General features: G+C 37.2%; 1 protein-coding gene across 16 annotated transcripts in view; it reads right to left on the reverse strand.

Moving 5' to 3' along the window:
- C2CD5 (C2 calcium dependent domain containing 5) overlaps positions 1-26,197 on the reverse strand; it is a 56,779-nt gene that overhangs the window by 27,029 nt on the left and 3,553 nt on the right. For 5 of the 16 annotated variants that reach the window (XM_066319496.1, XM_066319494.1, XM_066319491.1 and 2 more), the window contains exons 3-9: positions 22,650-22,821; positions 20,574-20,669; positions 19,895-20,050; positions 18,760-18,958; positions 16,058-16,209; positions 10,647-10,732; positions 5,277-5,385 (exon numbers count right to left, since the gene is read on the reverse strand). In XM_066319496.1, the coding sequence (XP_066175593.1) occupies positions 5,277-5,385; positions 10,647-10,732; positions 16,058-16,209; positions 18,760-18,958; positions 19,895-20,050; positions 20,574-20,669; positions 22,650-22,821 (970 nt within the window). Of the gene's footprint in view, positions 1-3,437; positions 3,504-5,276; positions 5,386-10,646; positions 10,733-13,050; positions 13,246-16,057; positions 16,210-17,171; positions 17,297-18,759; positions 18,959-19,894; positions 20,051-20,573; positions 20,670-22,649; positions 22,822-26,197 lie in introns of those variants that run through there. The other 11 variants (XM_066319484.1, XM_066319482.1, XM_066319485.1 and 8 more) reach the window with 6 other exon arrangements.

Below are 26,197 nucleotides of genomic sequence, written 5' to 3' on the forward strand. Positions count from 1 at the left end.
GTTCCCCATATTGCTTAATACAGCCACAACAGTGGCTATAACTTTTTTTCCAATTATAGATGAAAGTCTACAGGAAGAGCACAAGCTGAAAAAAGTATTGTCTAAAAAAACAAAATCGTGCACTAATGTCAAAGCAGCACTAATAATTTAGTGTAGAGCTAAAAGAAAGGAAACCATTACATGACACAACTTCAATAAAATGAAAAGTATGTCAAAACATAAGGCATTTGAATAAAAAAACTACATTCAGAATATACTAAAAATTAAATTAACACTTTAAAATACTTAAAAACGAAGGTTTAAGTTGCACCATACTTAGAATTATAAAAACTTAAAAATACTGCCCAGGAATTAGAAAGCATTAAATATAGGAAATAAATTTGCCTGTGGAAAATCAGTTCCATGTATAAATGTGTGCCTTTGTTACTCCAGCTTTTAGTGATTATTTCAGTCATTCATCCCAGAATGGTGACTCAGCAGGTAATAGAAAAACTACTTATTTTATTTTTTGTCTCTGTTGCTTTGTCGCCTTGGCACAATAAATACAACCTATTTTAAATCATGAGCAATCTTCAAAGAAAAGCTTCAAATGACTACAACAAAGGGGCTGTTACCCAAAACTGGGGACACTATACTGTAACAAGACAGGGCTTTGTAAACCACATTTTATCTATTTATTGCTGCAGGAATGGGATGCCATTATTTGGTATGAAACGACAATGTCTCTGAATTTCCTATTCCTTGTTTGCACCCCTCAGGAATGCAGAACCTCTGCATTATTTCTATATGCTCACAACTGTTTGTTTCAAGACAAACAAGGCAGAGAAGCCTCTTTTAACTTCTGGATCCAAGAAGACTTGAAAAGAAAATCTCTTGTGTCTTATATTATCCAATGACAATTATCAGTTATTCCTATAATCCTCTTAAGAGTCAGTGAGAACTTGTGCTCTCAGTATATTTTCCTACAAAACTTCTGTAGAAATTTTACAAGGCCATGTTTAACTGTAATTATATAGCAGTTAGGAAGGTGTTGATTCAACCAAAACCATTCTGGTTTTCTTCTAGCAATGATACATTTTGAGCCAGGCAAATAGTTCTACAACTGTATGTTTGCAACCACAGAATCACGTATCAGAAGGCTGGAAAAACTCAATGCAATCCATGAAGGAAATTTTATGAAGACAACAGTTTTAGTAAAGCTCCATATTTTGAAATTAAGACAAGGTATGTGCAGAAACACGATTTTTGTAAGACCAAGGTTCTCTCTCCTGTGTACTATCAATTCAAAACCAAAGTGTAGTTGTGCAATATGCAATGGCTTTTTTGGAGCACTTGTGCAAGGAAAACTTGATATTGCCTTTCACACCATTAGGCAGAATTTAGGGAGAGTTTTAAACCAATATGAACAAATTAAACAGCATTACTTAGGTAGGCAAAGAAATCTAAACAAAGATTTTAAATGACAAGTTTATTTATGAATCTCTAACAGAACATGTGAATACTGTCCTATGCTCAGAGACAGTGACCACTCTTTCTTCAGTTACATAAGTATCTACTTAGAACTTTCAAAAAAACAAAGCAGCACAGTCCCAATGAAAATTACTTCTTTAACATGAGGATGGTATCTACTTCCAGAAATAATATTCAAACACCATTTACATTAACCATAGAAATTACTTAGGAACATTCACTCCTCTGGAAAGGCTGCAGAAAAGTGGAGTACATTATTACTGGATAATATCACACTCCTCAGTCTTTTCAGAAAAAGCCTCTGACAACTGCCTTAACCTTCCATTTTCATTCAACACATACTGATGGAAAAGAAGTCAACCTGGAAATTCTCCAAGAAAAGGCAAGAGGTCAACCTTAAAATGTTGGGCTTTTTACTACCTGTTCTGAAGGATAATGACATCACACATCAACTGGAACATTGACATTTCCTACTGTGTTCCTACAAATGGTTCACACTTATACCCCAGAAAGCAGCCTGAAATTCTTTCAATAAAAACATCCTACTCAACAATCTGGAAGCAGTAACAATGAATTCCAACTTTTCAAGGTTGCACACAATATACAAAAATTTTGACATATTTTTAACACCATGGACCAGACTACGCTATACCAGACACAGACCTGAGAATTTTAAAACATTATTTTCATACTGAAGGTTAATTTTAAAAGATTATCACTTTAGAAGCAAAGAAAACCAAAAAAGTCGAAAAAAGCTTATAATCATAATATTAAAGGATGCTAACTGTAACAAGGAGCAATAAAAGTGAGCCAATAGTTTTAGGCTCTCCCTACTTTTGAACAATTTGCAAAATTAAAAATGTCTGTTTTTTAATAACTGTATGTTAAAGCTGAATCTTAGAGCATGATACAGAGCTGCATGGCAACAGTGAATTATCAAGAAGGAAGGTTTCTGAGGGAAACAAGCTCTCAGAGGGCAGCTTTGTACCTTTTTATTGTGCCAGCTTTAAAAACATCAAAGTTTGACAAGGTCTACTGGCTTGGATGTTATATGCAGAGAAGTTATGCCTGCCTCTCTTCCACAGCATTTTATCTTTCCAGAGGGAAAACATGAGACAGAGATGTCTTTATTTCATCTAGACTGCATCAGCTCATCTATTCCTTCCACAGCTGTATAAGGAAGTTACACACTTTGATTATTAAAACTGCATATAATAAGAATATTGGGGCTTTTTTCAAGCTAGGTAATGCAGTGATTAAAAAGAATTATATTTTAAGTCCTGAAACTGGCTGCATTTTACAATACAAGATCTATGAACCAACAAATCCTGGGCTACATACTATCCTTCTCTTTAAACTGATAGTTCTCTATTTTTCTTGGACAGTTTTTATACGTATTATTATCTGTAAGACATCTGTTATTTCAGAACTATTATTAAGAACAAACACATTCCTCGATTTCCTGAAATTAACAGGAAGAAAGCCATTGTTGAAGAAAGCGCAAGCCCGTGCAAAACAAAACAAACCTAACCAACAATGCCCCCAAAACAAACCAATAGGCCAAAAAAACCCCAAAACTCCATTATATAAAAAAAACCCAAACCAAACAAAAAAGAAAATCACACCTGACACGATCCCAACTCTGTAAGGAAGAATCCATTCTCTTTCCCTAAATTACTTCCTTCACAGATGCTGAGCTGAAAGTGACTACTAAATAAACATCTGAACATTCAGCTTTCCAGATTGATAATAAATTATTCTTAGCAATACTATTTTATACTGAAACAATAGTTTGTAATTTTAAAGGAAGTCTTTAACAACATGAAAACATGACATTTAGGCATTTGATGATTAAATAGATTTAAATTTGAAGCATTAACCTAAATATCCTAGAGCATTTCTAGTAACTTCACTGAGCTGCCATAATTTCTGTCAGCATATGTAGTACTGAATGACTAATAAAATACCTGAATTGAAACTATTCCAGTCTAGCAGTTTGTATGATCTTGTGTTACCCATAATTCCGACAAAGGCTGAGTTCAAAACAGCAAATTAGTAGATCAGTTATAGAAGCAGAATAGTGAAAAAAAAAAAAAAAACTACCGACAAGAACACAATTGACAACATCACTCCACAGGAACTGGAAAGACACAGACAGCAGAGTTAATAAGAGGCTGAAATAGAAAGGGAAAAAGGAGCATGCTATAGCAATCTGGTACTAGGTGACCAAAGTGGACAGTATGTGGCAATTTTGTCTTACTGGCAAGCTCTTAATCCACCTTCAAATGTTCTCAATCCACCTTCAAATGTTCTCTCCTCTTCCATGTTTTCCTGATTAATTAATTTGCCAGTTTATTTGCTTCCTTAAATATTTTACAGACTTAGTTGACTCAAAAGCTTCACAATCATAACCATACCAGAATTTTTTCCACTTCTCCACCACCTCCCCTCCCACAGCCGCATGCCTTTGTTCCCTCTTTTTTCCCCACTATTTTGCAATATGAGTTCCAAGGATCATGCATTTTACATTCACTTGTCAGGAGCAATCTGCAAGTCTCACAGAAACATTGCAGCTGTGCAAACACATCTCTATCTTGCCTTATGTCTTAAACTGCTTCCAGTCAGCTGGCAAAAATGAAGGAGTGCATAATGCAAGAAATTAGTTTTTAAAACTTCTGAGCAAAATTGATTTTTTTCCATTCTGTCTTACATCACACAGTAAATTCTGCACATAAGAGACCTGTATCAGAAATCTGTTGGAAATACAGAATCCTAAAATAACTTTGTGACAAAGAAAGACTTGTATATTAATTATACTTTGACATTTCTTTTTATCTTCTCTTCACTGTGTAAATAGATCTTTGAATAGGAAAACAAAAGAGTAACATTTGTGTACTAATATACTTGAAAAAAATCCTTAAAGTAGGAAGATCTAATACAAATTAAGACTTGGATTTAATTTCATGTTGCCAGTTTAGTGAATCCTTAGGTCAACAACAATGTGATCTGCCTGCCTGGAGAATTGCTTGCCTTGGGCCAGAGGAAGAAAAGGGAAAGATTCAGGTTTTGTACTTGTTTTTAAGGATATATTTAAATAAACTTCCTTTTATTACTCCTGACTAGTGCATGCAAAACCACTACAAGGTGCTATTTTTACTCTCTTCTGCATTTTTAAGTGCACTGTCAACTCCAACTTTTTGCAAAGCATTGCTTATCTGGTCTCAGTGACTAAACCAACCAAGTCTTCAGAGTCAAAAGTCACTCAGTTCTAACATTAGGACTAGGACATGCAAAACACACATGTTCTGATACTGGGGTTCCCAGGAAAATAATAAATAAAAATCTTGAAGTACTGTGCAGTAAAAGTTTTTAAGAACAAAAACAAAGCTGTAAAGGTTAAAAACCATGTTGTGAGCTAAATTGTAGTCCTTAAGGATTTCAAGGAGCTGAAAATGGGAAAACATTCATTGTTAAGATCAAGCATCATTTCAACTCATTTTTGTTTGAATGAAAAACTTGCATCAAGTTTTAATCACAAAAAGTGGCAAAAAAATTAATTAACCCCTCAATAATTCAAAGCTAGTTTTGAGTGCAAAGTTACTGATTCAAATTATTTTTATTACTACTTTAACTTGCTGCAATGTTTCTCACTAAAAACATAACCTTGGAGTATCTTATTTTTCAAGCCGAGTAACGATTATCTGAAATACACTGTTAGAATAGATCAGTATCTATTCAAGCACTGATATGTTATAAAGGTTAGAGGACAGGCCTTGTGCAAGGAAGCCATTCCTGTACTGACATACCAGGATTGTGGATGCGATCCAGGAGCTTCACTGAGCGAGCACTGACAACACCCCCAACGTGGACAAGAAAGCCTGGTGGGAAGGTCGTCAAGGTAAAAAATGGGAATTCCTGTTGTGATTAAAAAAAGACAATAAATGACTGCTCACCGAGCACTGCTGAGTTCCAGTTAACATGCAATGAATTGATCACTTCCCTGAAATACAAGCAAAGCAGTTACACTGGGCCAGACGTGTCCTTCAGGCTTACTGAGCGCTTCAGAACCATGCGTCCTTATGGACCCATTGTATCAGAAAAGCAGAGGTTTTACACAGTGAAAGATACTTTTCCCCCACAGAGCTGTTTCTCAGTGATTAAAAAAAAAAAATCAAAATTTGACATATTTAGAGGTTAATAAAACCTCTATCGATCCATTTTTACCATGGCTGCTGAACAGCAGAATTCTTCTTTCACTAGCGGATGAAAAAACCACATTTTTCTCCATTTTGAGGTGTTCCGACTGCAGTTTGATTCTGAAGCACAGAGTGAAACAAACTGTAGTCTTGTAAGAATGAGGAATGTCTTATTACAGGAAAACATAGCCAAAAAATATCAAAGGACTGCTGTGCTTGTCAGCTCTAAATATAACAAGTAAATATCCACCTTTTAAAATAAAACACAGGTCTTGAAACACAACTGTAAGTCCTTAAACTAAGGTAATTCACTTTCAGTTCATAAGTAAAATGAAGAGTAAAGTTTCAGCAACTACTCCAGTTTTTAATTCATAAAAGAGGCAAAGTAAGTAATAACGGCAACTTTGCAAGACACATATGATAAAATAAAAGTCATATTCAAAGAAGTGGAGCCCAAACTTGGATTTTAATTTCTCCAGAAACGTTCTGTGATAAGTCTAATATATACATAATAGCACACTTATGGGGGAAAGGCAATAATTCATGTTCAGCAATTCTAAATGCAGAAAGCAAAAAAAAAAAAAAAAAAGAAGAAAAATCATGCAATTGTGTCTTGTATAATTGTAACTGATTAAATGGAACAAATAAACACCATAATTTTATATGAGAGAAAGTACAGGATAGATTCCTTTCTCACATACTTGGAAACAGCACAATTCAACTGAGCTTCTACCTGAACAGCACACATGCTGCAGAGAGGATCGGGTTCTTCCAGCAATACATGGCATGACAAGTCATCTTAAACTAAAGCCCAATGTAGGTTTAAGAATTAATACTTCAGGATTCTTACCACCCTTGTTATAGGAACTCTTAAAACTTTTAAAAGGTCCTACAAACTTCAAGTTTTCTGGATTTTCATTTGGCTTAAACTTTCAAAATTAAGAGGCAAACTTTGAAATCAGCAACCATAGTACCAATAACCAGAAGAAAAAGAAAAACAATCCCAAAATCCAAACCCTGTAGTTTTGCCTTAGAATGCAATTAAAGAGTAGGAAGACTGCACCCCAGGACTCTGCAAACCTGCTTTGACTGATGGGTCTTCAGGAGCAGCAATGGATTCTAGAGAAGGATACAGTAAAGATTCCCCCAGGAAGTTCTAACAGATTGCAAAGTACTTTGCAGGTTATCAGAATAGTCAAAATACTTGCTTTCCCAGGACTGCAGAAATCAATAAAGAAGTTTTCTGAATTTGCCATCTGTATGAAATTCCATTAAGCCTGTATTATATTTACATTTTATATATACAGACAGTCACATTTACACTGTGCTGAAACAGTATGCATTGAACAAAGTAAACAATACTCCATGCTCATGGAAATTCAGAAGTTTTTCCACTTTCGCTTCCTTCCCATAAGGCTGTGTACTGTAAGTAATTTTAACATGTTCAGACTTCCAGTTTGCCTACACTAGAAACCAGGAGTAAAACCTCAAATAATAACATGGTTTTATCTCAATAAATATATCAATAGTCCCAAAACTGTATTATGATACTTGATAAAAATAAGGTGTTCCATCAGTTAATTTGAGCCACAGAAAAATCTGGGTAACAGACTCACTGAATCATTCTGGCACAATTCTATTAGCCATCTCTCAATCAATCTGACAGAGATGGAACTCCATCACTTCATATGAAGATTTTTCTTTCTTTTTTATCTCATTTAGAGCTTTTTAAAATTTTATTATTTTCTCACTCAAATACAAGTTCTAGCCTCAATTACACGTAAACCGTAATGGTTCAAACTTCTAAATCTACAGTTATTTCAGGGAAATAGAGATTTCTGGGAAAACCAGATGCAGTTCCCATATTATAAATCCCTTCTACTACTGCAATTTGCAAATGACTCCATTACATCAAGGCGATGCAACCACAAAGTATTTCAGTATATGACAAACCAGGATGATTTCCAAGCTGCGACTGAAGATGGTCAATCATTTTACCACCACCAATTTACTGTTCCACTTCTGTCACTGAATTGCACAGACCATGAAAGAACTGTCACTTTTAATCCTCACAACTATACAGAGATTTTCTAGTTGGTGTTTGGGGGGTGTCTGATAAGGTTACAAACAAATTCTCAAATAAAACAGTGTTTAAAAATGTGCATACACAGACATGTATTGCCAGTGCTGTTCTTTCTTAAGTACATTTCGTTCAAAGACACACAAAACAATGAAGCAGGACGTGGAGCAAGGCTACACACACACCCTTTGGTGTAAGTGCCAGCTGAAGCAGTTCTTTGATTCCCTTCCAGCCATTCACTCACTCCCATCATTGAACCACTCCCTCAGGTAATGCTCACAGAGCATCTGGGGCTAAACCAGGGCAGGGAACCGGTCCACATTAAGATATTGCTCACTTCCTGGTTAATTATTTTTATTTAAGCACATTTACTGTGCCATCTAACAAGGTGGCCAAACAACTTTACAGTTTCTCTTGACCTGAACTGAGGGGATGGGTGGATAAGAAGTCACTGGAAAGGGAAGATGCTTAAGTCAGGATTTCAGCCAAACGAATTTCAGCCAAACAAATTTAGAGAACTGCACTCTAACACAACAGATTTCCTGCAGTGCCCTTCAGAGATGGAGGCCAACATATCCCCACTTTGAAAAGGCAGCAGAAAAGATCTCTCAAGCACTTGCAGAATGTAAAAACAGGAAGAAAACAGAATTTCTCCAAGTGGAAGAGAGAGACATGGAATACAATCGAGAGCAGCTTTTGGCCATTTCTACAAAAACATAGGCTAATTTTTTAGGAGTAAGTTAACCTCATATTTTCCTACTGATGGAAATGCAGCATGTATTTTTTTAGTTAAAAATATACAGAGAGACAGCTGTGCTACAGTTACAGTTATTAATGTACAATGTAATATGTACATGAGTTTTTCACAGCTGTTATTTTCTGCAGGTTTCCCGGGAGGAAATTGAGGAATATTACCCTCCTAACAAACTCTGTTCTGTTTGCAGTTAGGGTTATTTAAGTAATCTACTAAAAACATATTTGGCTAAAAAAAGCTGTTGAGACATGCAGGTACCTTAGCATTACCATACATCCAAATAATCTAAGACTCAAAAGAACCATTTGAGCAACCTGGTCTCATGGAATATGCCCCTACCCATGGCAGGATGGTTGAAATAAGAGGATCATTAGGGTCCCTTAAACTCAAATTATTCTGGGATTTTATGATATATCTAATATATGTGAAACTTTATTATATATACTGATTTTATTCTTGGGTTTCCCAAATACTTGCTATCTTAAGTAAACCAGACAAGTAGAGTGCACTGTTTATGTGTGTAATATTAAAACAGACAAAATAACTTACAGATGTTATTCATTCTAGTTAACTCCACTTAAAGGTAACCAAACGAGGTAACACCATAGCAAAACTACATCCAATATGAAATTTTCAGAAGACAGAATGAACATATTTTTTATCTATTAACTGACCACATGCTTTGCTGCTACATCATAATCCACATCAATAACAGACTTAACATGTCTCCATCTGATTTTACAGTATTTTCTTCTACTAGACAATACACAGACCTTATCAAAATAATGTGCAAATAATTCAAGCTCTAAAAATACATTAAGGGCTCTTAATTTACATATTTATTGTCTTTAAAAAGCTTCCTAATGAAATAAAAAGATCAGCCATGGAATGTCTGAAATGCTAGCAAAATCAAAGGTAAACAGAAAAAAGGCTTGTTTTAAAGCATTCCTTCAGCCAAATTAAAAAATTGAAAGCAAAAAGCCATGGATCTGTATTCATATCTAAACTAAAATTTTAACTGAAATCTATCAACATGCAAAAAAATACACTGATCTAAAAAAATGCTCTTAAAGACAACAAATTAAAAAAATCTCTGCATAAACAAAATAACAAAGAAATCTGCATAGCCTCACAAAAAAAAAATCAGATAATGCTTTTGAAATCCCCAATAGAAGAAGAAAAGGCTAGAAAGAGTCACACAGTGTTTTTTAACATACCCGCCTTCTACAGAACCTATGAGGCGATCCTCCCTTAGCCGTGGATAACACAAGAAATGAGAAGAGAATCATCCACTTACTCAAAATAGCAGCTGGGCACTTGTATTTCATAGATGCAAGTGATTTTTTTTTTTCTCAACTAACACTTATGCTCCAATGTCACTAGTTTAGGTAGTCAGAAATTGCAATTCAATTTATTTCTGAGTATGAATATATTCACATTTTTTCCTTCAAGACACCTCTCTATCAACATTTTGATCAAAGCAGTATATAATTTATTAAAAAAGTTGCAGTTACTCATTCTAAATATAAATAATTAATTTAAACCACTCTTTTCATCATACAGTCTATTCAGTATAATGACAGATGGCATTTGTGATGGTATAATGACAGTCCTACAGAGGATAAGCTTAAATTTGTAAATGTTTTTTTACTGCTTGGCAAGTAGTTCAGGTTCAAGTTCCCAGTTAAAGGCTACCTGCTATTCCACGAAATAGGGTGCAAGGCATCAACTGAATTCCCAAAACCTGAAACTTTTCCCAACTCCAGATGGGATTTTCAACTTGTTTAAAGCTATGCCAGTGTTTCTGAATTTAACTTCTGTAAAAACTTTACCATCATGTGTTTACTCAATATTAAACTTAACATGCATCAGTACCTTACAGAGAGCACACAACAGTAGTTTCTCCTATTATTTCTTAATACTACTGGAATTACTTGAGTAATTACTGAGTTAACTACTCCACTTTTCCTAATGCTTTAGTAATATAATAATATTTAAATAATTTGTGTATAAAAGGGCTATTAAACAGTCAACACTTGTAGTAGAATTACACATTTTCAAACAGAAAATAACAGCAAACATTTAACTTACTACAAGGTAAGTTTTCACTTCAGTAGACCAGAAATGGAAGTATAAAATGCCTTACCCTTTGTTCCAGAGCTGACTGAGTCTGTTGTCTTAAAAGAGTTTTAAATGGCCCCCCTTCTTTTCCAGCACTCCCACTGCCCATTCCTGAAGAGTACCAGTACAAATGACATTTAAAGAAACATATATTATAATTTGTAATCAAAAAGTGATTTCAAAATAGATAAAAATGAGTCATTGAAAACAGTCAAATTATCCCCATAATCTTAACTTTAAAAAAAAAAAAAGCATTAAAATTTATTTTTGGTTTGAGGGTTGTTCTAAGTTTTTCCTTTTTACATGACTAGCAGTGATCTGGTAGTATTTGGACAAACCTCCCTGATATAAGATCTTTTCCTGCTGTCAACCTGAGTTAAAGTCAACTTTAAAATATAAAAACTTAAAAGATGTGAGCTTAAAATTCTTTCCTATAACATTTAACTTTTTTGTTGTTGTTGTTGTTATGACTTTTTGCCTATGATTGAAATATAGATCTACTTTTCAAATTAGGTTTTTACATAACCACATTATCTGCCCTTAGCAAAGAGTCTCTCTGTCAGACTACTCCATAGTTGTGTACCTCTCACTAATATTATTACAATATTTTTATTTAATAGAAGTAATAAAAATCTGTTTTTCAGAGAGTTTCAGGTAACTAAATCACCTTTCCTAACTAATAGTAGGAGACTACACAATTAAAACAGCAGTTACATAAAGCATTAGGAACAAGAAGAGAATAAAAAGGCAATGAATATCCTTTGATTTGAAATATAAACTCTGAAAAAATTACAAATTATTGTACATGATGAAATACTCATCTGATTCAGTCAAATAAGCTAAGGGTTACTACTGCTCAGCATTTAAAAGTACACTTATCTGATTACTATATTTGCACACACATAACCTGCAGAGTAGCTGTAAATGAACAAGAGATAAACTCCAATTTTGCATAATATAATAATTCACTCTTTCCTTCTTTCAGATTTTTACCTCCAGCCTTACTCCCCTAACCACAGGAGATTTAGTGCAGAGAAGGTTTATCAGATTCACAAGCATCTTTGCTGTTGAATTATTTGCTGACAAGGATGTGTCCCCTGAACAGAGCGTGTTGAGATGCAGGTTATGTGTCTGACAGTAAATTATGGGCTCTGTGGTTAAAAAATCACTAAATGCATACCAAGATTGTGTTTTTCCTAAACACAATGCTAGTGAATCAGATTTTCTTGGTAATTTGTCAAGCCTTAAAGCACATTATCATTGCTGTTCCTTCTATCTAAAGCCATCAGGGCTAACATGGCAAAGCAAAAATAAGCCCATAAGTGGTAGAAGAAAGCAGAGCATAAAGAACAAAAAGGTGTCAGGAGCAGAATGAGATACAAACATCACAGTGCAAACTGTTAGAAATGAAGCAAGATTTTCTTTTCCAGAATTTGTAACTAATTCAAAACAGTGATTCCTTGCTACTTTCCTTTTTCTTCTGATCAAATATCTGATAAAGATGAATAAAATTGTAAATATACATCAAAAAGTAGATATTTGTTTTAACCAAAGACTGGGAGATCTAGAAATATTACCAGACTTAATAATGTATGTAAATTCATTCCTAAATTAATTCATTCATTTTTAAGAGTTACTAAGCTACCATTACCATGTAATTAGATATAAAACCACTACAATTTTCAACGAGTATTTTTAGCTGTTCTTGGATAAGGAAACAAAAATATTAGTATCTGTATAGTCCCATTAAACAAGATTAAATTGCCTTTACTATTTAGCATTGATTCTAAACATCACTGTCAGGGACTATACAATATTAAATACAGACAAACATAGCATAAATACTACACATGAAACAAACTCAAAAAATACAAACTAACCAAAAGAGTTTCTACAAAAAAAAGCACAGTAATCTCAACGATTTAATTGAAATCCATGAAAATAATTCATGTCAGTGAAATGAAAAAGTGGGCAGTAAAAAAATAAAAAGCATGGGCTCTGTTTAGAAGTTTAAATTAAAAAGCAGAGTTGGTAGCATCTGATAGCCATTATTTCAGCAAATTATGAATGAATTCACGAGGAAGTAAAATGAGCATTTGCTCCATGCAAAATGCAAGAACAACAAAATGAAGAGAATATGTGGGATTACAAATAAAGTAAATTATTTCAGTCCAATTACCAAACGATATTTTTCAAGGCCAGAGAAATTCTGGAGCATAAATGACATTGTTTCAAATCCTCTAAGAAGTTCTGAAGGCGTTTCAAGCTTCTGAGGCAGAGAATGTGAGAGATGGAATGTATAGTCATGTAGCCAGCAGTTTTCAGAGGCTAACTGAGCAAACCCAGAGTTATAGAAGCATCTCTGTGTTAATCAAATAACAACATTCCCTTAAAAGTTTGTTTAAAAGGCCATAATAGATAGATCCTACCAGAAGCAGCCAGAAGCAGCTCTTCAGTGAAAGAAACACTTTTCCTCAGAACAACTGGGCTGACATGGCTAGAGTGTAGAGGTTTAATGCTAGACCCCGAGAGGAGGAGACAGGACTTTTTAAGATGTGGGGAATCACAAGAGAGTGTAGGGGAGCTGGGAAACAGGAAAATCCTAGGTCCCTGTGGGGAAGGTGCTGTGGAGGAAAGTAATAGAGACAAAGATGTAGATTCAGAAGATGACTAAAGAAACGGACAAAAGAAATCAAAATGAAGCATTTTTTGTTTTCTCTAAATGAATCAACACTTACTGCAAATTATTTCTTGACATACAAAGAAATGGAATGACAATACAGCTCCAAAACGTGCATGAGAAGCATGTTTTTAAAAATTATGGCTTGATTAACTTTATTTTGAAATTAATGGTAATTTAACATTTTAAATGTCAAACAAAATTTGATAGCAAATACTATGGAGTAAAACCCAAACAACAGAGTCTTTGCACACACTTAATCTGATTACTTTCATTATCTTGGTAGAAAAGGTTATTTTCCAAAGAAGTCGTGGATTTGTTTTATGATTTTCTAGAGTAATAAATCTTGTAGAATTTTAAATTCCCAGCAAGAAAAGGAGTTCCCACCTTCTTCATTTCCTCCAAACATATGCTATGGCACATCAGGATGTATTATCTGATTAAAAGACACCATGCTTTTTGTCAGCCTGATTCTGTTCATTTGCAGGGGCATAAAATACATCCCTAACTCCTAGAATTCTAACTTCAAACCCAAACTCAGCAAATGTATTTATGAACCAGAATGGATAACACAAGCACAACTGCATTTCACAGAAAACATCAAGGTAATGCTCTCCAGATTTGGAGCTTTTGAAAATCAGATGCTTGAGCAGATCCAAGTTTCAACGTCCAGTGTTTTGTCACCCATACTGGGAAATTGTGGTATCTGCACTGTTTCTCGAGGTTAATCTCTATCTCAGACATGTCAGCACACTAACTACCTGACTGAGAAATAAAGAAGAACATAATATACTGCAGAAACAGCAGAAAATACTTCTTTTTCACATCAGCCAATCTGAGTAATGGGCATCTCAAATTTGATAATGTTTGATGTGTTACATGAGAAGTCTGCATTTCTTTCTTTAACTACTAAGACCACCAACTTACACACAGATATTTGAACTTGGTAACCACCTTGGGAAATTAAGATAGAGGTCTAAACATATACAGTAATTGTCAAGAACATCATACTGAATTTAGTGTCTTATGGAAGTGTCTTCTGCATATCATCAAATTTTGGGCAGAAGTAAAACAAATGACTAATGAGATATTGTCTTTTTGATCTATTAAGATTCAAAATGGAGTTTGTCATAGCAAGATACAGAATTTTTAAATGTAACTAGCAAACCCTATTTGGACAAGTTTCACTAGCAGAGTTAAAAGCTGCCAAAAAGACAGTGCTAGTAAGCCAAACTATGCCCATAGTTTGCTTTAATACTAGAAAGATAGCTAAGAAACATCTTTACATACTTGAAAAATCCCTACAAATAAGAGATACCAATTACATAATCTGTTTCAGTTCGGAAGGAACTAACTAAAGACAGCAGGGTTTATCCACCTACCTAATATTGCCAGGAAATACTGCTGCTTTAAAACCGTAACACATTGATAGTGAGTTGCCGCATGCCTAAATTCCCATTTACATCTATAAAGATGACCACCTATGTTACACTTAAATCCTTTACATTACATGATCTTTACCATGGAAAATCTGATCAAAAGAAACAGGATTTCAAATACCCAGTAAAACAAACATGAATTTGAGGTGCTCCTAAGTAATAAGCATCCAGTTAGATCTGTAGGTCCTTTGAATGAGTGACCACCATAGGTTACCCACAGGACAGACATCCTTTAAAAAGGACAAAAAAACCCAAGTGTGCGTCTTGCTTGTTTGTTTTAAAAATGGGACAGAGAAGATAGGACTAAGAAAGACAGCTTCCTAATTTGGAATATTTTTAACACATCTAGGGAATAAACTGCATGAAATATTTAACACACTCCATTTGAATGCAAGAATCAATTTATCTGCTGGAAAAAATTCTTGAAAGGGGTGCTACCAAGTAAAGCTGAATCAACTACTTTAATATGATTAAATTTTGTCTACTTAGATGGAGTCAAGATTGTTCTGAGCTTCCAATACCACAATTGAAGACATAATTTAAAAATTAACCACACTTCTATAAACAGTTCTACATAATACTTTGCCTTACAGTAGCAAAATTCACAGCATTGGTAATATAATGAAAAATAAACATACAATAATTCTTTGAGTTGTGTTGACATTATTACTGATATGACTCTAACCACGGACTAAAAAATAAGGAGGGAGGAAAAAAGTTGAAAAAATTATGATCAAGCAATGGAGAAAGAAAAATGCTTTTTGAAGATGGCTGGATTACTTCTAATATAACTTAAGTTATTTTGAAAGTGTATACTGTGTATGTAAAGCTATTTCTATGTACTCAGAGAATAAAAAGACAGTGCCTGTTACATTTCTAGTCTTGAATTTGCAAAAGGGAGTTCAAAATTAGATAAATGTATGCAGTGAACTTAGGGCACAACACAGTAGGCTTGAAGGCTACATAGTCCTTAACATATTGTGGTGAGAAATACACTCCTATGATCTGTGATATGAAATGGAGGAAATAAGAAAAAGGCAATTACTTAGGACTCCCTGAATGCTCTGAGATGTTTTATTTTGACTTGAATAGAGTTGGGGTACAAATGTAATTTTTATGTTATCCAGGACACTGGAAACACAGGCAGGATTGAAATTTTGACCCTGCAAAAACCCTTTTGAGCTTGAGGTGTGCTGTGTGAGGTCTCCAATTTTCACATCATTTTGATAACTTAAATGCCAAATAGCAAAAAGGGGTTGAATGAAAATATAAAAAGAGAAACACAACTTAAACAAAAAGTGGGTGGAAGTGCCTTACCAGTTTTGGGTGTCAAACTCAAATCTGTGTCAGAAGAAGAGGACTGTCGACTGTAGGACTTGGAAGGTGAAAAGGAATAGGTTTGGTTTTTCAGAGGGGTGGAGGGTCCTGATGAATATGTATTGGGATTGGGATCTTCATTGAAAGGAATCCTGCCAGAAGAAGGTGGAAACATATTCAGTAATCCTGTGCCAAAGGACCTGGCTGACAGCAGCATGATCCAAACACCAGGATGGGATTGGGGCAGGGCCAGCAGCTATTCCTTAGGTGCGAGGCTGGGAATGAGGCCAGAGGCAAAGAAATGCTGTTTTACCCTCTCAGCATCCTACAGAGAGATGCTCGTCATCTACAATGAAACAATTAAGCCAAATGAAAGGCATGAGATGTGACAAAAAATTATAGATATATGCAAAATAAAAAAATTGAGGAGTTTATGGCTTAAAAATCTGGTCAAATACACAATGCTTTGAGTTAGTTTAATAAAGAAAAAATGATTTCAAATTATAGTTGTGTTTATACATATTTAAACACTTATGTATATACACATATGCATTTTAAGGTAAAAAGAAAAAAAAACAAAGATGTTTCCTTATCCTATAGCATCAGCAGCATGCCACAGCTAAAAACAGAGCAAAGAGGAGAATCTTTATGGGAACAATCTATTGACAAACAGTTTATTTATGCACAGCTTGACTTACCTGCTCTCTAAAACCATCTCTTCCACAAATGGCACAGACCCTTCCTAGAACCATGTTAAAACCTACTGTATCTGAATTACGTTTGAAAGCAATTATGAGCTCAAATCCATGTTTTCCAGTTACATCACCTTAATTTTTTTTTTTAACTTTATTTCATAGGAAGCAAGATCACGTTAAAGCGAAGAGCGTGGCTTTGTGGAAGAGACTCCGAGGCATCTCCAAGAAACTATTGTGCATTTGTTTTGAGCTGCTGCACCCTGGGTGCTCCTTCCCTGATTGACAGAAGGTGCGTCCATGAGGAAACGAGGGAAGCAAGATGGGTGGTACCTGCCTACACTGCCTGCCTGCCTGCCCTTTGGGACCACTGTGCCTGTGGGCTGCCTCTCCCCAGCTTTGGAGTGCGAGCAGTCTCGTACCAGTGTAGATGAGAGTGGGAACAGACACAGAGAAGTTCTGAGTAAGTCGTGAGCCAGTAGCAGTGTGAATTGGGCTGTTGTGAGTCGAGCGGCATCCATGGCTTGGCGGATGAACCAGCGGAGACCTGAGAGAGTTTGCAGCCAAGGCGGAAGAAAAGAAAACAATACATACAAACAGGTTGCAAAGTTATGTTTTATCAATGATTTCAGGGAAGTTTAGCTAGAGGAGATCTCTTACTCTAAGCAGACTCTAAGAATTTCAATTCCTAGCATGCAAGAGTCCAGATGAAATAAAAGGAGGGAAAGGAAGAGCTTAAGCACTTGCTTGTGATTGCATCATTGATTTTTGGCAACAGGCCATCGAGTTAGTAAAGCCAAGAATGAGAAGAATCAAATTAGTTGATTTTGCTGCCTTAGAGAAACATTCCCCTTTTTTTAACTGACAATATCCATCACCAAGTTGAACATGGATAATTTGGAAAGTGGAATTTCCACATTCTGCTGCAGAGTGAAAGCCACTGGTTTATTTATGGGTGATTTTTTGAGTTGATAATTACCATGTCTACCCTTTTTGTTTATAAACACCATGCTGTTGTTCTATGCTGCGCTGCATCCAGAAGTTCTTTTAAAGGCAATTTCTTAAAATCAAGACAAGTCAAACAAGCTATGCTGTGAAATAGAAGCCAGTAATTTTTAAATGTCAGTTCATATTTTGCAAAATTTTGCAGAGCAATTGATGCCCGCACAATGAAAATGCCTCATCTTTATTGCAGTGACACAGCAGTTCAAGTTAATAAAAATGGCTACTTCAATTAATATATCTAGAAATGGAGGATATGTAATATACTTCTTGGTGCACTTTTTCCTTCCTGGATTGCTCTATCAAAGAGAAAATAACTAATTCATCTACAGAAAAAAATCAGCAACAGTTGGAAGAAGACTGCAAGTATATTTCTATTAATTTGTAGGCATATCAAAATATTGCATTCAAACTGTTTGGTGCTGTAGTACATATGACAAAAATCACAAAATTCTACATCTCATTGTAAAGAGATTTGTCTGCAAGTTCACTGTCTACCTATTTTGCCATAGTCCTACTTGTTTTACAACAGTAAAAAGCAAAGCACACAACGAAAGAGGAGACCTCTTCGGAGTCATTGTCCAAATCACTGACAGAACCATCAGAATTCAAAATCTATCTTCTCTTCTATGCTCATGAACATTTAAGCTTGAACCGAAGGTGTATTTGTCCTCACAAAAATGTCCATTGCACAAACACAGCATCAAAGCAGAACTAATTATAGTTGAACTGGTGGATCACAAGCCAAGGATAGGTAGTACTATTGCTACATAAATACAAAGAAAGTCATCTTAAGTAAAAATGACCACTCCAGCTTCTACTGAAATAACAAGTCATCCAACCTAAAACATTTCAGAATTGTAGAATATAAAACTAGACAAATAAAACTACAAAAGAAAAACAAACTCTGGGGAAAAAAAGAAATCACACTGGTTATGAAAAACTGAATGAGTATGAAAAGAAGATAGGTGAAACTTGTTTCCCTACAAGCTACTAATTCATACTTACTCCTTCATTTCTTTGGATGGGGAGTTACATGCAGGTAAAAATGCTGATGTGTTACTTAATTTATCCAAGGTGCAGGCTGTTCCTATGGCTCTCACTACAAGTCCAGACTCTCCCTCCAAATCAAAACACTGCAAATAACCAACAACAGCATTTCCTCTCATTTCAAGCACCTTCAAGCCAATCTTCCTTTGCAATTCACCTACAAAACAAAACATAAAAAGGTCATAGTTGCAGTAAATCTCTATTCTCTTTTGTGGTCTTTGACCTCTGCTTTTGGAGTGCAAACCAAGTCAGCAGAACAGGTTGTTAGCCCACTTACTGAAGATCTCAAGGACCCCTTCCACTATCACAGGCTGCTCAGAGCCCCATCCAACCTGGCCTTGAACACTTCTAGGGATGAGGCAGCCACAGCTTCTCTGGACAATCTGTGCCAGGGCCTCATCACCCTCACAGGGAAGAATTTCTTCCCAATATCCAAGCCAAACCTATTCTCTGTCAGTTTTAAGCCATTCCCCTTTTCCTATCACTCCAGGCCTTGCAAATAGTCCCTCTCCATCATTCTTGTAGCTCCTTTCAGGCACTGGAAAGCCACCAAGGTCTCCCCAAAGCTTTTTGCTCTCTAGGCTGAATAATCCAAATTCTCCAACTCTCTCCTCACAGGAGATGCTTGAGAAATAATGAACCAAAGCCCCTTCTGATTTCTAATGAGATGTTACTCATAAGTATTGATGCACACTGTATCTGAAATAGTGTGGATTTGTTCACATACTTCACAATGTTCAAAGAGGGTAAAGTTCATTACTTTCACTGTCTGAGTCAAAATTCTAGTGATACTCTTCACATGGGTTAAGAACATCTTGAAGAAAGTTTCACAGGTTTCTCTGACCTTGCTAAAAGCAGCCACAAAAATTAGGCAGCAGCCTGGCCTCACCAAGAAGTGAGAAAAAATGAAAATCAGTCACACTGTCCATCAGGTAGAAATACATAACCCTCGCAAAGAGAAGACACCGTGAACTGAAAAAAAATCAGCATAATTAACAACAAAACCCATATGCAATCTTAAGCAAGGCACTTATTTAAATCCTGAGCGTTTTCAGAAGTAGCAATAACCATTCCAGCCCACATGCTTAAATACCTGACATGAGTGAAATGAGTCTTTGCCGAGCCTCGTTGGATGCCCTGGGAGTACGGATCCTGTCTATCCACTGGTACTCTGGGTCCTCATTCACTACAAGCTCTTCCACAAATCCATGAATAATTACTGCTCTGTAACACTTAGGAATAGATGTAGCTGTTAAAAAATACATACATAAAATATGTAAGAGGTAAGCCTATGAGCCAAGGATAGCAAGAAAAACATAAAGTTACCCATAAAAATTATTTCAGAAAGTTTTCCAGACAATTTTCTGCAAAAATGTGGACATATCCAAAAAGTTTTGCTCATGAGATCATGGAACCCTGATAACTACCCATTGTACCAGTTACACCATGGATCATTATGAAACCTTTTCATTTTGTGCTTCTTTAAAATGATATAGACCTAAAATAACACCACGTGTCTATGCACAGGCACTGAAATGCAACTTGTGGACATTAAAAAAATCCCATCAGTTATTTACATTGTTTTGAAACATGAACAGTAAAAATGTGTTTAAAAAAAATAAAAAAAAAATAAAAAAGGCAATTTGTGTCAATGTTATCTCCACTAGGCTTATGCAATGAGCTGGTAAGAAAAGGGAAATCAACAGAAGAGGCAAAGAAAGGAAAAGAGGGAAGAAGCTTTTTGTTCAAATAAACTTTTTTCCTCTACTTACTGCAAAAAAATTTGACTCCACAGGATGACTGCCTAAATCTGTTTAAATCATTGAAGAGATCTACTTTCACCACCACGTTGATCTCCCCACGTATACCTATCAATAAAAAAATCATAAAAAACCAAAAATTGCAACAACGTAACTGTATCAATACAAAACTAGACCTATAAAATATTTCCTATTATTAGTAATTAATGCCAGGGGAGCAGGGAGCCATATCCTTGCCTCCCAGATCTGCTGCAGAGACACTGACTCAGAGGAAGTTTCCAGTTCTGCCAAGCCTTGGAGGCTGAAGTAATGAAAGCAACACTCCTCAAATGCCTTATTTGCACCAAACAGAACTTTATAAGAAAGATGGGACTAGGAGGAGAAAGAGAAGCCACCAGGCTCTTGATGCTGCAGTGGCCCCTGCTGCAGGGTGCTCTCTCTGCTCAATTTCCTCCCTGAAACGATTTCAAAATTGCAGAAAAGCTCCTCTCTGAAGATCAACCCAAGGAGAAAGATTTATGGTTCTTTCTAGAACCACAAAGTGGCACAGGAAGTGTTTGCAAAATACTTTAAGTGTAACAAAAAATATATTAAAAAATAAGGTATTGTAGACCTTTTATACAAAGCTTAATTTTCAACTATGATTAAATCTTACTAGAACCTTTCCTTTCTGACTTCTCTATTTTCCAGTTCTGAGCTTTTTCTTCTTTTTCCCCACCCATTAACAAAATCATTTCACATATTATAGGTTCTGACATATTGAGGACTAAACTTCTTGATGAGTCTGATCTCTAGTGTCTTCAGAAGCCTTTATCTCATCAGTATATGACACTGAAATAGCAGCACTGGATTTGTTGTCCAACTCAGATATTACTGCAATAAAATCAGCCATATTTCCCTTCCAAAATGCAAACAGAAAGAAGCTTTTAATTATAATAGAAAATGCCTCACGGTTATATATTTTCAGAAACAAGCACGGTGAGGTGAAAGAAAAAAATTTAATACAAACTTGTGAACATTTTTTTTATTATTTTTTAAGGAAGCATCAATTAATGTTTGCCAAGACTCAAGATAATTGGAATCTAGTGCTATGAGCATGAAAATCTAAGAATTCCAATTTTACTTAAGTAGAAAAGAGCTGTGAAATACCAACATATCTGGAAAAATATAAAGAAATCTAACTCTCTCTAACCCACCAGCTGTACACATCCTGAAACAAGTGTTTGCATAATTTAGGTCCAGAAGAAAATGTGTGATAGGAAAATGTGCGTAGGATAAAAAGGCAGTTAAAAAACCCACATGCAACATTTCTCAGTATTTCTCTTCAATGTAACTCCAATATGCAAAAATACAATAAACACTTCGAGTCACTTATGATGAGCATCCAGTGAACATCATTAATTATTTCCCAACAACAATTTATAATTGGCTTTTAACACTGTTAGGTCATGTAATTCACCCTGAATAATGAACAAGGGAGATAATGCAGCCAGAGATATTCTGCACTAAGGTATTCAAGCAGCAAGTTAATTGCTCTAAACTGACATCGCTTGAGACAAAAGCTGTTTCATTAAAATCAAAAGCAAAAACATGATTAACTTTACTTTCTCATACCTTCAAAATATTCTGATGAAACCCACCTAGCACTGAGAGCACTTACTGCAGGGAAAAGAAATTTCATCCTGTTGAAGACCTCTCACATCCTGTCCCTTCACCTCAACTGAAGTTTATCCCAAATCCTAGGAAGGCACACTTCATGTAACTCCAGTAAAATTACATTTGTTTATCAAATACGTGGAAATTGGACAAATATGTATGAATCTTTTTTTTTTTTTTTAATCTGAAATGTGCAGTAACTAGTGCAGATTTTTTCCCACTTGTCACAAGTCCTATGGAAGGACTCATTCTGCCAAGAACCAGTCTTTTCTCTTATGCCAGAAATTTTCTCATGACAGGAAAAAAAAAAGCCAGGAAAGTAGTTTTCCAACTCCAAAGCTAAAGTTCTTACAAATTTCTGAAGACATCTTACAAGATTATAAGAAGCAGATTACATTTCAAACAAGACTGTTTTCAGTTAGCAAATCTTACCATGAATGGTATCATAAATTGGAAACCATCCTGAAATAACAGTGGCTGCTTCACTATAGAGCAGAGGATCAATATCTATGTACACTTTGCCAATGGCATCGTTGGCACTGTACGTATCATGATCAAGAACTGTGATCTGGAGAGGCTCATCCTGGAGCTCTTCATCATCTACCTGGAAAACAAATATTAATATGGAATCTGAGTATTTAAAAATGTGCAGGGAAATACTGCTGAAAATGAAGAGGAGAAAGGTTAGTTATGAACAGTGACCTAACACAGATAAATCTGTAATTGGAGTTTCCTCAACCTAAACAACACATTCACTCTTCTTGATTTTATCCTTCAGAAAGTGGAGAGATCCTGGAAACACAGCTATCACTGGGAGCACAACACAAAAGCAAGATAACAGTGGTTATTCATTTTAAAATTCCGCAATATTTTAAGTCACACTTCCTAGTCCACCTATCTCCACAATAGGAGAGGGAAGGAGAGGGAAGGAGAGGGAAGGAGAGGGAAGGAGAGGGAAGGAGAGGGAGAGAGGGAAGGAGAGGGAAGGAGAGGGAAGGAGGGAAGGAGAGGGAAGGAGAGGGAAGGAGAGGGAAGGAGAGGGAAGGAGAGGGAAGGAGAGGGAAGGAGAGGGAAGGAGAGGGAAGGAGAGGGAAGGAGAGGGAAGGAGAGGGAAGGAGAGGGAAGGAGAGGGAAGGAGAGGGAAGGAGAGGGAAGGAGAGGGAAGGAGAGGGAAGGAGAGGGAAGGAGAGGGAAGGAGAGGGAAGGAGAGGGAAGGAGAGGGAAGGAGAGGGAAGGAGAGGGAAGGAGAGGGAAGGAGAGGGAAGGAGAGGGAAGGCGAGGGAAGGAGAGGGAAGGAGAGGGAAGGAGAGGGAAGGAGAGGGAAGGAGAGGGAAGGAGAGGGAAGGAGAGGGAAGGAGAGGGACGGAGAGGGAAGGAGAGGGAAGGAGAGGGAAGGAGAGGGAAGGAGAGGGAAGGAGAGGGAAGGAGAGGGAAGGAGAGGGAAGGAGAGGGAAGGAGAGGGAAAGGAGAGGGAAGGAGAGGGAAGGAGAGGGAAGGAGAGGGAAGGAGAGGGAAGGAGAGGGAAGGAGAGGGAAGGAGAGGGAAGGAGAGGGAAGGAGAGGGAAGGAGAGGGAAGGAGAGGGAAGGAGAGGGAAGGAGAGGGAAGGAGAGGGAAGGAGAGGGAAGGAGAGGGAAGGCGAGGGAAGGAGAGGGAAGGAGAGGGAAGGAGAGGGAAGGAGAGGGAAGGAGAGGGAAGGAGAGGGAAGGAGAGGGAAGGAGAGGGAAGGAGAGGGAAGGAGAGGGATGGAGAGGGAAGGAGAGGGAAGGAGAGGGAAGGAGAGGGAAGGAGAGGGAAGGAGAGGGAAGGAGAGGGAAGGAGAGGGAAGGAGAGGGAAGGAGAGGGAAGGAGAGGGAAGGAGAGGGAAGGAGAGGGAAGGAGAGGGAAGGAGAGGGAAGGAGAGGGAAGGAGAGGGAAGGAGAGGGAAGGAGAGGGACGGAGAGGGAAGGAGAGGGAAGGAGAGGGAAGGAGAGGGAAGGAGAGGGAAGGAGAGGGAAGGAGAGGGAAGGAGAGGGAAGGAGAGGGAAGGAGAGGGAAGGAGAGGGAAGGAGAGGGAAGGAGAGGGAAGGAGAGGGAAGGAGAGGGAAGGAGAGGGAAGGAGAGGGAAGGAGAGGGAAGGAGAGGGAAGGAGAGGGAAGGAGAGGGAAGGAGAGGGAAGGAGAGGGAAGGAGAGGGACGGAGAGGGAAGGAGAGGGAAGGAGAGGGAAGGAGAGGGAAGGAGAGGGAAGGAGAGGGAAGGAGAGGGAAGGAGAGGGAAGGCGAGGGAAGGTGTGGGAGGAGAGGGAAGGAGAGGGAAGGAGAGGGAAGGAGAGGGAAGGAGAGGGAAGGAGCGGGAAGGAGAGGGAAGGAGAGGGAAGGAGAGGGAAGGAGAGGGAAGGAGAGGGAAGGAGAGGGAAGGAGAGGGAAGGAGAGGGAAGGAGAGGGAAGGAGAGGGAAGGAGAGGGAAGGAGAGGAAGGAGAGGGAAGGAGAGGGAAGAGAGGGAAGGAGAGGGAAGGAGAGGAAGGAGAGGGAAGGGAGGGAAGGAGAGGAAGGAGAGGGAAGGAGAGGGAAGGAGAGGGAAGGAGAGGGAAGGAGAGGAAGGAGAGGGAAGGAGAGGGAAGGAGAGGGAAGGAGAGGGAAGGAGAGGGAAGGAGAGGGAAGGAGAGGGAAGGAGAGGGAAGGAGAGGGAAGGAGAGGGAAGGAGAGGGAAGGAGAGGGAAGGAGAGGGAAGGAGAGGGAAGGAGAGGGAAGGAGAGGGAAGGAGAGGGAAGGAGAGGAAGGAGAGGGAAGGAGAGGGAAGGAGAGGGAAGGAGAGGGAAGGAGAGGGAAGGAGAGGGAAGGAGAGGGAAGGAGAGGGAAGGAGAGGGAAGGAGAGGGAAGGAGAGGGAAGGAGAGGGAAGGAGAGGGAAGAGAGGGAAGGAGAGGGAAGGAGAGGGAAGGAGAGGGAAGGAGAGGGAAGGAGAGGGAAGGAGAGGGAAGGAGATTTAAGATAAAATACCTCATAAGACTATTATACTCTGAAGTTAAGATTATGGCGTTTTCATCACTAGTCAGGATCTTAAAAGAAGATATTTACACAGCCTGCAGTAAAAATTAGTAATTGTACATATGTAATTTCCTAAACAAATGCAATAATACATCTACAGATAATAACTATTTTGTTTTAGGACTAAGACAGACATTTCACTGCTTTTTGTCTTCAATGTCACGAACCAAGAATTAAGTTTGCTAACTGCAATGGGATGACTCATGTAGTGTTTGCAGAATTGTCATATTGCCTTAGAATATGGTAAATGAACCAGAACTACACATTCAAGTGTTTCAATAATTAATTTAGTCTAAACATAATCCTCATTTTTTTTAGCAGTAAAAAATGTAGTAATAAAAAAGAAACGTGTAAACACCTGTTCAGGGCATCATGTCAAAGGACATCAACAAATTAGATCCTGGAAAGCAACAAGCAATTACAGGCAAATGCTGACTGCCCTCATTATTACATAAGGAAATGGGAAGAGAAAGCGTCCAATAATTGTTGTCCAAGCTCTTTATTTTGTTATCTTCACATAGGAATTTTCCATTTTTTTTCCTTTGATAAGTGCATTATCTTTGCAACCAAATGTAAGACTTCAAATACCAATAAACTTTTCTTGCTCAAAATAATATAAAAAAAACCCCACAAGAATTCCTGTACTTTCAGATATATGTGTTAATTTATAATACTTGTACTGACAACTGTACTCAAAAAGCTTAACCCCTGCTACATTTTCCCCACCTTCCCTGCAGTATTCTCTTTTATAACAGAACAACATTTCAGTTGGATTCAACCTGGCAAGCTTTTATCTTCACAAACACTCCTAAAAAGCCAATGAGACGCCCTTAGCAAATAAGGTCCGACTGGAGCTGGGTTTGCTGAAAAGGCTTTGTACATTTAAACACAAATACACTTCACCGCTCAAAACTCATTTTCTGCTTGAAATGCAATTATTTAATTAAGTGCAGCTA

The sequence above is a fragment of the Sylvia atricapilla genome, chromosome 5 (assembly GCF_009819655.1).
Source record: "Sylvia atricapilla isolate bSylAtr1 chromosome 5, bSylAtr1.pri, whole genome shotgun sequence".
NCBI classification, from domain to species: Eukaryota; Metazoa; Chordata; class Aves; order Passeriformes; family Sylviidae; genus Sylvia; species Sylvia atricapilla.